At 35.9% G+C, this 14675-nt stretch overlaps 1 protein-coding gene across 2 annotated transcripts; it reads right to left on the bottom strand.

The window, feature by feature from the left end:
- Window positions 1-2364: 2364 nt before the first annotated feature.
- CDK1 (cyclin dependent kinase 1) lies at window positions 2365-14206 on the bottom strand. Of its 2 annotated transcripts, none has more exons than XM_033131416.1 (8): window positions 14073-14206; window positions 12081-12142; window positions 10169-10325; window positions 9132-9255; window positions 7919-8089; window positions 5999-6162; window positions 5755-5896; window positions 2365-3369 (listed from the first exon to the last, which is right to left on the bottom strand). In XM_033131416.1, exons 2-8 carry the CDS (start codon window positions 12115-12117, stop codon window positions 3271-3273), a joined length of 894 nt encoding a protein of 297 aa, XP_032987307.1. In that variant the 5' UTR covers window positions 12118-12142; window positions 14073-14206; the 3' UTR covers window positions 2365-3270. The 2 variants fall into 2 exon arrangements, with proteins under 2 accessions (XP_032987307.1, XP_032987306.1); XM_033131415.1 differs by lacking the exon at window positions 14073-14206 and adding an exon at window positions 13971-14070.
- Between the last annotated feature and the right edge of the window lie 469 nt (window positions 14207-14675).

The following is a 14675-nucleotide window of genomic DNA, read 5'->3' as shown; positions in this document are numbered from 1 at the left end:
CAATGATTATGAGCAATAAAGACCTTTTTACGAAGGAAGTCGACGGAACTTCTGTTCAGTTATCCACAATTCTGCAAACTACCTATGTAGTGATTCGCAGTGTGGTCCCTGGACCATCAGCATCATCACCTGGGAACTTAAAGCATATTCAGTCACATAGGACCTACTGAACCAGATTCTGGAAATGGACCAGAAACGTTTCAAGCTCTCCAGGAGATCCTAATGCAAGTTGGAAAACCACAGACCCTCAGCTGTAGAGGACAGGCTTCTATCTTTTCTCCTCAACAATGAAGTCTATGACTCTCATTTCTTCTGAAGCTTTTTTAACCTTTTTTATTTATATTTAAGTGTGTTTTTCCAGGACCCCTCAGCTCCAGTCAAGTAGTTGTTTCAATCTAGTTGTGGAGGGCGCAGCTCACAGTGGCCCATGTGGGGATCGAACTGGCAACCTTTTTGTTAAGAGCACCGCGCTCTAACCAACGGAGCTAACCGGCCGCCCCCTGAAGCTTTTCAAGTGTCTTAGAAACTTGGTATTTCCACCATGGCATGGGATTGAAAATGTCTATTCTTGTCTCCAAATACTTCATTCAACTTCACCTCCTTCTCCAAAAGGTCTCACGTTACCATCCTTGTCAATACCATGAGTACCCCACCTGTGCCTTTTCCTAAACGCTGTTTTTAAGTCAGAAAGCATTCTCCCTCTTCAGGAAAGCTTTATCCTTCCTTCCTTCCTTTAGTCATTCAATACTCTATATCTTGTCACAAACCTGTGTGAATAATGCTCACTATGCTCTTCATTTCACATTCCACAGGCACCCGTCTTTGCTCTGTCCTCAATGCAAAACGGACCCTCCCTGACTCCAGTGTGACTATGACAAGTATCTTAACAGGGACAGGACTGAAGCTGACCTGTTGTGAACTAGTTTGGTACTGGAACTAAGGTACAAGATTGTTTCAAAGGCTCTTCAGGCACTTGTAACTGCTTATATATTTAAACTTGAAGAAACAAATTTAAATACCCTCCTCTAGAGACTTGTAGTCTTCAGACAGAGCAATTGTCAATGTATGTTCCAGCGCATGAGTCTTAGATTGGTGCTGAAATACACAGCCCTCTCCCCTCTAGAGTACAGGCTGAAACAGAAATAGAACAAGTTAAAGATACTGCACGACGTCATGAAGTTTTGAGACAACTAAAACTAGATGTAGGTCCAAAGTTGTCAAACTCACCATCAAATGGTGATAACTGGCTGCATCAGAATCAACTTGGGGAATGTTTGAAAAAATAATTCCTGGAATACATTTCCCAATTTTCCATTTCCGAATTGTTCAGGGCAGAACCAGCTAGTCCCAGGTGTTCCTAGTGCACGAGATTTAAGAACGACTGGGCCAGAGACAAACTCCATTTTGAAATTAATCAAGCACAAGCCAATTGAAAAATATGCATGAGATGATCCACTTCGGTAGCTGTTCGTCCAGTCACTGAAGCTGACATAAACACTTTACATAGGACTACACAAATTACGTGGAACAGTGTAGGTCACTCATTATAGCAATTGATGAGTGTTCTACCATCTCATTGCCCTGGTCCACAAAGTAGGTTCTAAATTGATGAATTATAGACTTTTCAAACAATTAGACTCCATGGAGCAATAGCAGTGAGGTTCCATGCTGCTTCTACCAAATCCACAAGGCCCCAAACATTTAAACAGTTTAAACACCCATGTATATATATATTACTGAAACAAAAGTACCAGAAATAATTATAAAATATAGGCCAATTGTTTCTCTTCTACATGGGGCAAGAGACCGGGTGAGGATGCTTGATTAATGCTGGTCCTGACCACTAAAAGGTTGTAATCCACAATTTGAAAACCATCATTTTTTACTTCACAGGTTAAGAAAACATGTCTGTAGATATGCCATTTCACCATCTCAATTAAATCTTTTGTGACTTTTCATTTACCAAATTCCTACCATAAATTCTTAGTAACTCTCCACATTATGACCCCAAATGAGGTCCATTTCTAGGCTCCGCATTCTCTTACTGCAGGCCTCCATCAAAGGACCTAGAACAAGACCACCAACTTCTCATCTTACAAGTCCCACTGCCAAAGAAAGTGACCCACTTTGTCTTACAGAGTGAAAAAATTCCAAGACAGCATAGATAAGGTAGATCACCCTTTACATATCCAATCAATTAGGTGTCAGGATCAATAACTAAGGAATGCCTGTTCTAGCCATGAGTAACCAGGGGGAAAAATAGAGGCCACCTGGTCACAGGATAGATGTACACTAAAAATGATAAAACTATTTTTACAGACATGTCTCTTGGCTTTAACAAATAATTTAAGAATCACAATGAGCAGCATTATTAAACAATTTAATTACCAAAGTTAGTGACTTGAGCTAAACACTTATACATTAGAACCTTCTAAGAAGGCTGCTAATAAACACTATGTCAAAATTTGCAAATAAAGTTTTAAAGTTACAACTGAAAACCACGATAAGTAACTCCTTTGTATAGTTATTACCTCTGATCAAGGCATAAGAATTCAACCAGACAAACAGCTTTGATAACCTACCTAAAAATAGGAGAGTCATAAATTCTCTTAAACTGTTCCTCCCTGCTGTGGACAGTCCTTGATCTTTGACTGTAAAACTTAGCAAACTCCAAGCATGCTCTAATGTTAGTTTTCTAAGTTAATGAAAATCTCTATAAATTTAACATTTCTCAAATTTGGATAGTTTTCTTATTCTGAATGCTTCAACATTTAGGTCACAAATTGAAATACCAGTAGACAAACATTCATCTTTACAGGTTGCATAGTTACCACATGGCAAGACACTAACAAGAAAATTTAAACATTCAGAACATACAAATTCTTCAAAGCATTATCAACTTTGAACTTAGCATACTTGCCTAAATCTTAGTAGTTCCACCTATAGGAAAACCAGACTGCTGTAAGGTTTGAGACGGTTTAAGCTAACTCAGAATTTCCCCCATTCCTGACATCAGCATTAAATTTATAGTTTTATTATAGTAACAAATAGTTGTTACAGTGAGCTCTACACACATATAATACAGAATTATATTTAAATTCATATAGAACAATATTTACATTTTTAAGTTACAACTTTTGAAATTAGAAAATGAAGTGCAGCTTGAGTTTTACAACAAAGAAAAGAAAAATACACAAGACAAAAATAGAGTTGAGAGTAGAAATATAACTGTGTTCTTCATACAACACACGTTAACTCTTTGCCAGAAAGCTACATCTTCTTAATCTGATTGTCCAAATCATTAAAATACGGATGATTCAGTGCCATTTTGCCAGAAATTCGTTTGGCAGGATCATAAACTAACATTTTCTGCGGGGGAAAGACAAAAAGAAAGGTTTTTATTTAAGAAATGAACCATTTAAAAAAACTCTGTAAAGTCTGAACTTCTCTACCAATAAGTCATAAGCTACTTTTTACTGAAAATCTACTAAATGATTATTTCCATTAGCAAACCACATAAATGTCTCATCCTCTATACTTCACTCTCTAACTCTAGAATAAATTATTCCTTAAATCACAGATATCTCGAAAACCTAGTGGTTTCTGATGTAGCTTCCAGCAAATTCCAAATAAAAACAAAACCAGAGCACAATGTGTTATAAAGTTAAAATGAGTCATTAAACAAATCATAGTCAAGACAATCTAGTATTAAAATTAATTTACACATTGCCAGAAAAAGCTGAATAGTTTTATATTGATCTTAAATTATATCTTAAAGAATTAATCTTAAAGACAATCAAATCAACAAGCAGACAAGACAGTTTTACTGTCTACCATTTGAGCTCTTATTTTGCATCTAGCACCTTTCATGTTACTTAATCCTCACAACAAAAGGTAGGTATTAGTTCCACTTTATAAATTAAGACATTACTTAAGCTCAAAGCGGTTAAGTAATTTGCCCAAGTTCATAGAGCTAAGGAGTGCTAAAGCTGAAATTTGAAACCAAATCTGATTTATGATTTACTGGAGTAATGTTTTCAACTAGGAGAGACTTTGCCCCATGTGGACATTTGGCAATGTCTGGAGACATTTTTTGGTTGTCACAATGGGGTGGAACGTGCTACCAGCACCTCCAGGGCAGAGGACTAGGATTCTGTTAAATATCTTATAACCAGCCCCCAGCAACAAAAAATGACCCAGCCAAGATGTCAATAGTGGCTAGACCAAGGAACCCTGATTTATAGTATTTGATTGTTTTGTTAATGAAGTGAAATTCTTTGTATTCAAGAATTACAGAAATAGATTGGGCCCAGAATATGGAAGGCCTTTCATGTTAAATCAACAATACTGATATATAAAATATTGAATAGCAGGTAAAAGACTTTGGACTATAAATAATTGGGAAATCTGAGCTGAATTTGGTGCACAATGATTTACAAAGTGTGAAAGATGCCCAAAGACCAATTAGAAAATGTATATGATGATAATGCAATCATTTATATTTCTGTTTCATAACCTGCCAAAATCTTTTTTCTGGAATCAAGTAACCCAACATTTATAAAAATTAGTTCCTTCTAAAAGCTCCATACTTAAATACTGTTCTAAAACAAACTTCCTGAAGCAGGACTAGGACAATTTATTTTTTTATCCTAACAGTGTTTTTATCGTTTTTTACAGAAAACTGTTAGTTGGGAATGGCAATGTACCGTATTTTGCCGTGTATAATGTGCTCCCATGTATAATGAGCATTCATGTTTTTTGCCCAAACTTTCAGGGGAAAAAATCTTTCGTTTTTCTTTTTTTGATTCAAATTTTTATTTGTCTACATTTAGGTACTTGTTTTTTGTATTATAAAGGAATTTTAGCATTTTTTATTTTTTAACATATTATGGTACAAGACATTTTATGTAACAAATAATTACAAAACACAAGAACAGACAGATACAAGGTACAAGAAATTTTATGTACCGGTAACAAATTCACGATATTTACCCATCATAGTAGGCCAAGAACTCTGTCGCTGCAAGTTTGTCTTGAGTTCAACAAAACCGATTATGGTATTTCAAGGTATTATTTGCATACGGATATCGTTATTGATTTCTAGATTTACACTTTTAACTCATAAGCACAAATCAAAGAATTAAAAACATTTATATAGATACGGAATTAGTACTACCCATGTATAATGCGCTTCCTTATTTTTTCCTCACAAATATGGACAAAAAAGTGCACATTATACACAGCAAAATACGGTAAGAGAAAGATTTTTTCAAGAACTACATCAGTCCTCTTCTTAAGATTTCTGATGTGGAAACAAGGCACAAAGTAAGAAATGGGAGTCCTCACAATAAAAAGCTTTTAATAACTAAAAATATCAAGCAATTATCAAGCAATAAGAAAAACACCTATGACTAAGATAAACCAAACTGCAGTACATACTGAGACAAAAAAGCTGGAAAGGCAACTTAAAAAAACAACAAAGGTATATTAACCCTGGCCTTTCCTTCACAGAATATTTGTAGCTGTCTATCAGATTAAAAAAAAAAAAGGAAATGACAACTAATACTAAATTCCTCTCAAAACCACTAGGATTTTTTAGTACCTAAAATGGAGCTAATAATACAATAAACATAACAGACATAAAGTTGTGTGCCTATCTCAGTACGTGTTGGTTTTCTTCCTATTTCCCAAGTAAAAGGTTGAGTACATTCAGAATCATCAATAATATTGGTCAGTCTAAAGGGCACTCCTTACCGAGAGCAGATCCAAGCCATTTTCATCCAAGTTTTTGACATGGGATGCTAGGCTTCCAGGTTTCCACTTGGGAAATGTATTCTTATAGTCCTGTAAAGATTCCACTTCTGGCCACACTTCATTGTTGGGGGTACCCAAAGCTCTAAAAGCCACAGCAAAGCAAAAAATTATTCAAGTATAATCTTGTTGTTATATTCATGTTGCCTTTAAAGTTCTTAACAGCTTAAGTATAGAACAGAAATACCTGAAAATTCTGAAGAGTTGATCGATTTCTGAATCCCCATGGAAAAGTGGTTTCTTCGTTGCTAATTCTGCAAATATGGTGCCTATACTCCAAATGTCAACTGGAGTCGAATAGCGAGCTGACCCCAGCAATACTTCTGGAGATCTATACCAAAGTGTTACTACCTATTACAAAGCAAATTTTCACATTGAATAAAGGTGGTGCATTGAATTACCTAAATGTAAACCTTTATACTTCATTAGAAATGTCCTTTAGAAGGCAGTATGAGTGCCACTGATAACATTGTTTAAAAGTCAACTATACACAAAATACTAAATGGAAGATAAATATCTCATTTCTAAGTTCTATTCATTATGGGGGAGGAGGGAGAACAGATGAAAGCATACCACGTCTGGCTTTTCAAATCATCAAAGTGTGGATCAAAAAATTGAGATAAGTCTTATCGTTTCAAAAAAAAAAACCCATTTGATAATGGATTTGGGGTGACACTGTACAAAGTGTATGCACTGCTTACATTTTAAAAACATGAATACGTCACATAACAGTTTATTAGTGATCTAGACTTATTATTTTAGTATATATAATTTATCACAGTGGTAACAATATCACCTCTAACTTAAGAGTTAATGACGTCAATGGCATCTGTTTAAGCCAATGGAAACCAAATAATCTACAGCCATGGGAAAAATAATATAATACGGGATGATAAAAAGAAGCCAACACATCTAACCAGATGAGTTTTGATTTGGGGACAGTCTGGGCTCAAGGATGGACAACTCCACAGAAGACAGTGTTTTCCAATAGTCATGTGTGGCATAATGACTTTTTGGTCCATGATGGCTGGCATATATGATGGTGGTCCCATAAGCTTATAATGGAGCTGAAACTTCCTATTGCCTAGTGACATCATAACCATCTTAATGTCATAGAGCAATGGTACGGTATTTTCTTATAATTTAGTGTAGCCTAAATGCACAATGTTTATAAAGTCTACAGTAGTGTACGGTACTATCCTAGGCCTTCACATTCATTCACCACTCACTCAGTGACTCACCCAAAGCAACTTGCAATCCTGCAAGCTCCATTCATGGTAAGTGCCCTATACAGGTAAACTGGTTTTTTTTTTATATCGTACTTTTACTGTACTTTTTCTGTTTAGATACATAAATGGATCAATGCTTTGTAGCCTAGGAGAAATAGGTTATACCATTCAGCCTAAACATATAGCAGGTTATACCATCTAGGTTCGTGTAAATGCTCTCTATGTTTGCACAATGATGAAATGACTTTAGAGACACACTGCTCAGAAATATCCCGGACGTTCAGTGAAGCATGACTACAATCCTTTACTATACAACTCAATATTCCCTTTCCCTCCAGATGTAACAACGAAATGCAAAGCCATCAATATAACACTGAGAAAGCATGATTATATTTAGTAGCTTCTAAATGTATCTGAAACAGTACTTCTTAAGTAACAAAGCCTGTCTTGTAGCCAATTTGATTGTATATCGGAGAGGACCCAATCAAGACAGAAACCACAGTGACTGAATGAGGGAAAGTTTACTATAAGGATTATTAACTACAATGGGATTGAAATGAGATTTACTAGTAAGAAATAATGAGAATTCTAAAAACTATAGCAAGGAAAACCCCTTCCTCCTGCAATGCCTTTTCAGCACCCTCGTCTGACAAAAAGCTTAACATTGCAACCTGGCAAAGGAAAAACATTTAAAGGTTCCAGTTCCATTTTCACATAGCATGCAGTGAAGGGTGAATTTGGAGCTGAGAAGCAATTGATACTGGCACAGAGTGGAAATGTTTTTTTGAGCATTTCTTTCTTGAACTAAAGAAGAAATACAGAAGACAATCCAGCAATCACACATTTTCAAAAGCACCCCAAACCACAATTCTACATACCTCGTGTGTATATACTCTAATAGGTATTCCAAAAGCTCTGGCAAGGCCAAAATCAGCCAGTTTAATTGTTCCTTTGTCATCAATCAATAGATTTTGAGGTTTTAAGTCTCTGTGTAGAACTCTTCTAGAGTGACAAAACACAATCCCTTGTAGGATTTGGTACAAATAACTCTGGAAGAAGAAAATATGTTCGCAACTTAACTGTAGCACATAATGATTTTCTAAATAATCTTGGTGAGTTTGTTTCAAAGATGGCATAGACAAATACTTTAACTATCATAAAAAGCTTTCAGGCCATTTGAGATTAACAAGAAGCATTTTAAGGTTAAAAAGTCCATTTATATACAATGTCATGTTTACACACCTTAGACAAAAATATTCTCCTTTTGGACACATCTATATATCCATATGAACTCATTTAGTCTTTTTTTACTTATTTTTAGTCCTTGATTCTTAAGTCACAAATTCGTTTTCTGTACAGAAAGTTTCTTAAACTTCTGCTCTATATACTTATAGCAACTCTATTTCTATCTTGAATAAAATTGGTCTTTTTCATCTCTATCCTTTATCTTTACATGTTCATTTCCTCTTTGGAGACACTGGTCAGATTCCAAAAGAAATGACAAAGAGCACAGTATGATTATATGTTTAAATAGATACAATGATCAGAAAATCCTGTTTAGTAGTTCAGAGGTAAGTGACTTGGAGTGGTTTGCTGAAGCTGGTATAAGGACAAGGCACTTTTACCTTATATACTTCAGTACTTATAAAAAAAATTGTGTATACTTTTATACTTGGACAGAAAATATCTACAATAATCAAAACCAGAATTGAGGGGGGAAAAAAAACTACCTGCCACCACAACCACCATCTTGCCTTAGGCTTTTGTCACTTTGTTTTACACACATCAATAGCCAATTAAAAGACCAGAATATCCTAGTTTCCAACAATATAACACATACTTTTGAGTTTTATGTTATCTCTGGCACTACTTTTCATTTTATAACTAGAAGCACTATTTAGTAAAAAATTAACTGTTAACAATCTAATTAATCTCTAGACTGTGGGGAGAAAATGAAATATTCTTTTCTTCCTCATTCTACTTTCTAACACTATTTCCAAGCATACTGCCACAAAACACAGGCATTTCTATAGAGTAGAGCTTTTACATTCACAGTGGATAATTACTAATAAAATTAGGCAAGCTTCTTACCTTAACAAGTGAAGAATCCATGAACTGACCAGGAGGGATAGAATCCAAGTATTTCTTTAGATCCATGGAAAGGAATTCAAAGATGAGATATAACCTGGAATCCTGCATAAGCACATCTTGAAGACTAAAGAATAAAACAATTATGACCAAAAAAAGGGACAAAAACAAAAACAAATCTAGCACACATTTCTGACCTCTCTCAAAAAATAAAACGACTTCCCTAAATTTCACAGTGGCTATTATAAAAAGTGGGGCTATAAGAAATTTTCTGTAACAAATACATACTGTTTTGGGAAAGAAGAGATGGTAGCTTCCCTAGTGGTGAAAACCTTCACTAGAGCTAAATAAGAACTTCAGAAAGGAAATCTCAGGGCAGCAATGGGAAGTTAAGTTGTATTATACAAGAGTTGCTGTCAAACCACTTATATTCCAAAAGAACATTTTTAGGTTGACTGCTTGTTGGTCAGAGCTTGTCTTTCCATTAAGTAAATTATAAATTTTAAAGTAATACCTGACCTTAATATCTGACCTATCTCCAACCACCCCTCTTTTACCCCCGCAATCAATTAAATCCTAACTTGGACCTTTAGAAAGACAAACCCACAAAACACCAGCCCAAATATTTAAAAAGAAAAAAGAAAACAAATAAACAAACAACAAACAAAACCCTCTTTCTTTTTCATCTGACCTAACTGCCTATCTTAGGACTCTGATGAAGGGATCTTTAAAGACCAGAGCTCTCAGACTGGGAGAGTTAACAAAGCTCAGTGAAAAGGTCTTCCTTTTCGCCCATGGCCAATTAACCTTGATTTTCAGCCCTAAATACTAGTATCTATGACCAAGCTCAAGCTCCTTTACCTCTGTTCCTGCTTTACAGCCTATGCCATACCCAGCATTCTCAATTAACAAAAATAGTATTTTTTTTCCACCCAGTGAGGTTATACCAAAAATTAAGCAAATGTGTAAATTTCCCACATTGAAATCCCCATTTTAAATAGCATGGGGAAAATGGTTAGAATCCAGATATTATACCATACCTGACTATATTTGGATGACGAAGTTCTTTTAATAGAGAAATTTCCCGAATTGCAGTACTAGGAACCCCTTCCTCTTCACTTTCTAGTCTGATTTTCTTCATGGCTACCACTTGACCTGTAGTTTTGTGTCTACCCTTATACACAACTCCATAGGTACCTGAAATAGACAAAACAAACGCCTGCTATGTGACACCCTCCACAACCTAAAGATTCAAATATCCTACCCAGCAATAAGACAGGCATAGAACAGGCATAAAGATTTGGGCTCAGGAAATATTACTAACAGGAGTCACTGTGACACTTTCAGAAAACTCTGTATACAGTACTTTATGCATTTCAAATATATAGTCTATCCTCATCCAGAAAAGAATGGGGATAAAACATTTCATTAAATATTTATTAACTCCAATAAAGGTCACATTATTTACCACATAGTAGAAAAGCTTCAGACCCATTCAGAAGTTGATGGGAACACTGATTCTGATAGTTGGACTTCACAATATCAGTATAAGGGATCTGGGCATGGAAGTGGCAATAAGGGAGATGGATTACATAGTTAGCTAAATCAAGTTCATATACATGGTATACTTAATCCACTAGATAAGTGCTTTTCAAACTGGGGTTGAAAATTTTAAGGAAGTCTTGAGCCGCTTAACTATATGTAAAATTTTATTGAATAGCTTTTGCTATTTTTCTATGACATCAGTATAATTTCAAAAGTGACTAGAGTACATTTTTTTAGGGAGGCTATTCTATAGCTTTTATCAGTTTCTCCCAAGGTAGAAAAAGGTAATGATCTGCCTTAGACATGCTAATCAAACTTATTTTTAACTCAGTAACAAAATTAGTGTAGTTGAATGGGTATAATAAAATTTTTAAGTAAATTTATTTTTAAAAAAATCATATAAAATTTTAAGTTAAAAGAAAGAATCTATCTCCAACCCAATCACCACCCAAACTTGTCATTATTATCTTACTGAATTCCTTCTACTACCTCCCCTGGCTTTTCAATAGTATTCCTATACAAGTAAGGCTTTGGAGCACACTAAAGCTATAGTTGGAAATGTTCCTCAAACAGAACCTACATAAATTAGACTCTAGTAGCAAATTGTAAATTATAAGTTATGTCATTTGTTCCTGGAGAGCTTAGAATGTTAATAATATCAAGACACCTATAAAACGTAAGATATGCTGTTGGTGGAGGAAAAACAGGCAGAGGGATATTTTTATCCCTCATTTATAACATATGGATATATTCTTTAAAAACTTTAATGAAATTACAACAGAAAGAACAAATGATTAGATTATTGGTTTTATTAGGTTCGTGCAAAAGTAATTTTGGTTTTTGCAATTATTTTTCTTTTAAACTGCAATTACTTTTGCACCAACCTAAAGAATAGCTTAAACATGTACACACATCATTTAAACCTAGGGGAACACAATAGAAACTTATTTAAATTAGTGTAATAGTCAATTATTGAAACCAATTCGGAAGATTCAGGTAAAAAGATTTTATCATATTAAAAACAATTGTAGGAGACTAAAAGTGTATTACGAAACTTAACATAATTCTACTGTCCTTACTTCTCGCCCCAACACACACACAAGATATCGCTAGTCTTCTCAAAATACAAATATTGCTTTTTAAGTACTTAGTATTAGAAGAATGCAGGATTATGGGGGAGAGGGGCTGTCAGAGTCATATTAGAATAATTTCAATTCTCTTGAAATGTGAACATTTTTGTTATTTCTTGTGTTTAAGTTATTTATGTAAAGGACATATATATTAATGCACAGTAGTGTAAGATGCTTTAAAGTTTGGATTTTAATAAATATTTACATTTCTTCATGTCACAGATGTTATAGCATCATTAAGTCATTAAACATTTTTTTATTACTGAAAAGCACTCACCTTCTCCAATTTTCTCTATTTTGGTATAGTCTTCCATAGTTAATCAATAGGTATGGTAGATGCTAAAATGAGATGAAAAAATTATTTGATTATATGCCACTAATTCAAAAGAGGGGTTTAAGTTATTAATGAAATACTATATGTAAGGTACTTTCCACAGTGCTTAGGTACAGTATTAACTTTTCATAAATATTAGTTATTGCATTAAAACAATATTTACAAGGGAAAGTACTCCAGCAATAAGACTTCCCCACATTTCTTAACCCCTAAAACACTGGAAATATTTGTATCATATATCAGTGTTTAGCTTCTTTCAATCAAATAACCCCTTAAATTCAGACATCAACTTATCTGTCCTTCCCAAACAACCAGAAGTCTGTTTTCTTATGGAATACTTCTAAGGAGCACCAGTATGTGCCAATTACACCCAGATACTTCAACAAATGCTATTTGACTGAATATTTACTGGTTTATGATTTTGTGAAGATAATTTAAAGACATGACTAGGGAGCTAAAATGTGGTCACACTGCACATTCATTAGATTGTTAAAAGCATAAGTGTTTAAGCTTGCTCAAGTGAGTTTTCTGTTTTTAGCAGTCACATACACAAACATGATCAACACTTTCAAGGTATTTTTTGAAAGAGTAGGAAATATCATTTAGCACCCTAAAAGAAAAGGTGCAATTCCACAGACTAAGTTCTAATTATGCCCTATACAATCTCAAGAACAAGTTTATATACATATAAAATATATATGTATATATGTGTATATATGCATATATATATGCATATATATACACATATATATATATATATATTTTTTTAAATCACAAATAATGGTCAAAAAAAAAAAGCTGAAATGCAGATAACCAGACACTCCAGACTTCCTTGGCTGGTAAATTTGCCTATGAAACATAACTAGAAGAAACCCAAAGCATAATTACCTTGATTTTCTAACACACCCGTCACTGATAACATCATATATAAAGGTCATCTGAATACTCTGAGTAATTGGCCCTTAAGTTCTATTTCTCACTTTCATCTTCAGAATCATTCCACAGAAATAGAGATAAATCTTTTTAAATGAACAAAACTGCACTACACTGGCCATGAGTGTCAACCTTAAAAATTTTTAATTTTACGAAATGGCAATGGATGATTAAGATAATTATCTTTCCTTCAGTATCCTGATTTAATATGCCTAATGCACAATAAAATTGTTGAGCTCATTTAGCTAAAAACTAAGTCAATTTCACAGCTGGGTTCGAGTAGCCTCCCTCCATTTTCCTGCCATAACCATTTTTGAATCAAGGATGCAGCGTTAGGCCTTTTGAATACCTCCGAAGGCTCTCAGTACTACTAGCTGCAGGATGTAAAATACCAATGGACTGGCCTGGAGACCTGGCCCAAGTGTGGTTGCTTCCCACTCCCAGAAGCGAGGGCAGAGCGCACAAGGGACCTAGGACCGAGCCTGGCACTTCGCCAGCGCTCGGTGTCGCGGAGCCAATGCCCGGATTTGGCTTCAACCGCGACCCTAAAGCCTCCCTAGCCAGGTGGGCGGCCTCTTCCAGAGAAAAGCCGACCGCGACCCCAGACCGCAACTCCGAAACCAGGGCAGCCGCAGCCCTCCCCGGCTTAACCCCACCAGCTCTGGGCTCCCCTAAACCTCCCTCTAAAGCTGGGACCCGGCGTCACTCACACGCCCAGGCCCGAGCCCGCAGGTGAAGGCCGGGCCCAGCCGCCGGAGGCCCAGCCTGGCCCCACGCTGCCCAGCCCAACTTCCAAATTCCCACCCAGTTACTCAATACTACCCCTCTGAAGCCCCCGAGCCGACCCCTGTGGACCCCACAGGCATGACCCTGACCCAGCAACACTCCCCGGCACGTTACCCCGTGGTAAAAGGGGCAGCGGTGGCTACCGCGTCAGCTTCTCCCTTTCCTTCACTGCTCCGAGCCAGCTTTGAAGCCAAATGCGAGCAGTTTCAAACTCACCGCTCTAAAGGGTCCCGGGTTCGCCAATGAGGTGGCCCGTAGACTTTCAAAGGAGCCAATCAGAGCCCAGTCACGCTTGGGCGGAGTTCTCCGGTGGCTGAAGCGCGAAAGCAGAAGAAAACGGCGGCTGGAGAAAAAGCAGGAGGGCGGGCGCCAAATGAATCTGCGCGCAAGCGCCGTCCTTCATCCCTGGAGAGCGTCGTCCTACTGTTTCTAGTCATCAGGAACCTACTGATCGGTCTCGGTTGGTTCCCCCCCCTTCCTATATCAGCACAATAAAAATTTATTGTGCACAACTAGCTCATCACAAAAGTGATACTATACTTAGATCCAGATTCCATTACTTTGTTCAAACTAGTGTATAGTTATGTTTTTCTAAATAGATGACTTTTGGGCTAGGCCGAAGGAGCACATTTCAAGAAAATGGAAAACTGAAAGACGTCCTCAACAATGTAAAGAAACATGTTTCTTTTATATATATATATATATCTTTTATATATATATAATTGTTTTTACCTCACTTTTTTATTTTAAATTTTTTTATTTATTTAAAATTTTACTTATTTAAAAACTAAAAACAAAATTGTATTTTTTTAATTTCAA

Source organism: Rhinolophus ferrumequinum, chromosome 16 (assembly GCF_004115265.2).
Source record: "Rhinolophus ferrumequinum isolate MPI-CBG mRhiFer1 chromosome 16, mRhiFer1_v1.p, whole genome shotgun sequence".
Lineage (NCBI taxonomy): Eukaryota > Metazoa > Chordata > Mammalia > Chiroptera > Rhinolophidae > Rhinolophus > Rhinolophus ferrumequinum.
This window is presented reverse-complemented; position numbering and strand designations above follow the sequence as displayed.